The 1,565-nt window shown below is 42.9% G+C and overlaps 1 protein-coding gene across 1 annotated transcript; it reads right to left on the bottom strand.

Annotated features, from left to right (window-relative positions):
* Nucleotides 1-363: 363 nt before the first annotated feature.
* LOC132166561 (protein BIG GRAIN 1-like A) lies at nucleotides 364-1,565 on the bottom strand. The gene has a single exon (XM_059577401.1). It carries the CDS (start codon nucleotides 1,450-1,452, stop codon nucleotides 367-369), a length of 1,086 nt encoding a protein of 361 aa, XP_059433384.1. The 5' UTR covers nucleotides 1,453-1,565; the 3' UTR covers nucleotides 364-366.

Below are 1,565 nucleotides of genomic sequence, written 5' to 3'. Positions count from 1 at the left end.
GAGAGAGATCTCTGTAAGCTTTTCCTTTTTCACTTTTAAAATTCATCTTTGTCTATTGCCTTGACGATTAAGCTTGTGAATGTGACATTTAGCTTTTGAATGCCTCCATGCCTATTTCACATTAAAACGGGTCCATTGCTCTTGAGTTTGGCAAGCTAGTGATTTCTTTTGCGTAAAAATAAACGGTGAAAATTGCTTCCGACATATATTCGATTAGATGAGGCGGAGCTCCGCCACAACTTTCCGGATTTAATTAAGTTGTAAAATGACTGAGGGAAATGTAAAACAAAGTAAAAAAGAACAAATTAACAATATTCCAAAGTTAATTAAGTTCTCCAAACCATTAATTACATTGATGACAGTGAACTACAAAATAAACCCATTGGCGATTGCTTGATTTGTTTGAAAATTAGTAGTTTCATACACTGGAAGCTCCTCTCTATACCTTCCAATCCCAACAAGGTGATCAAGCTCAAACAAATCCGAACTGGAATAGCTCTGAGCATCATCATCATCATCATCATCATCCTCATCATCAGCATCCCCATTGACACGATAACCTCTCAAATTAAAACTCTTCTTTACAGAACAAGTTTTTGCAATTTTTCGAAGAGATGGAACTGGCATTAGGCAGGGATCTTCTTCATAGATACATTTGTGGCCGCAGGGCTGAGAATCTTCACCGACGATGTCGTCAAGAGGAGAGAATCTGACGGACCTTTTGATGCCATTGCTCATTTTGGCTCTTGAAGCAGGGGTTTTGCTCAGGCAAGACCTCGAAAATGAAGCACCCGAAGAACACGCAGCCTTGGATTTAGGCTCCAAGTTCACATCTTCCACAGCTCCAACATAACACATTTTGGCTTTCTTGACATTATCCGAATTGAAAATGGAATTGAGAAAGCTAGCAATGCGACCGCCAGGTGAAATGGGCTGCTTCACTTTCTTCAACTCACCGTAGATTTTCAATGCCCGTAGTTTGGTCTTTGAAAAACCACCCTCAATCTTCGGCTTGGACTGCTTCTCTGAATTCCTATACTCCGGCTTCAATTGCTTCTTGGTGCTCTGCAATTTGGGCTTTGATTTGTGTTTGTAGCTTGACTCTGTTTCGGAGGATGAGAAGGCTGCGCCAGAGCTAGACTCTGAGGAGGTTGAGGTTGAGTTGAAGAGCACAGAGCTGCGAATGCTCTGCTTCTCCATCCAATCTTCGATCAAGACCGCTCGGCGAAGATTCATCGCCTCCTTTTCCTCTTGTACCACCCGAGCGCCACGCTTAGCTCTAGAGCTGCTCTGTTTCTTGAACATGGTGGTTGTTTCTTTGAAATGAGCCTCGTCGGCGTTGGATTCGTCGATGGAACGGTAGATAGCGTCGAGGAGAGTGGAAGAGAAAGATGGGGTTCTCCTCCTTTGTGGGATTGTGTCTTCTCGTAGCGATCTCTCCCTTCTATACATCTTTGTGATGATGTACAATGGAATGTTGAGACGAAAAACCGAGAGTTTTTCTTTTTATAAGGGAAGAAAACACAGAGGAGGCGAACAGAGAGAGGACAAGACTGAGGTGTTGG

Source organism: Corylus avellana, chromosome ca11 (assembly GCF_901000735.1).
Source record: "Corylus avellana chromosome ca11, CavTom2PMs-1.0".
In the NCBI taxonomy this organism is placed as follows: domain Eukaryota; kingdom Viridiplantae; phylum Streptophyta; class Magnoliopsida; order Fagales; family Betulaceae; genus Corylus; species Corylus avellana.
The sequence above is the reverse complement of the archived record's forward strand: the minus strand, read 5'-3'. Positions and strand labels throughout refer to the sequence as shown.

Coding starts and splice junctions, on each gene's coding strand:
- LOC132166561 (XM_059577401.1), bottom strand. CDS start 1,452: ATGTATAGAAGGGAGAGATCGCTACGAGAAGACACAATCCCACAAAGG.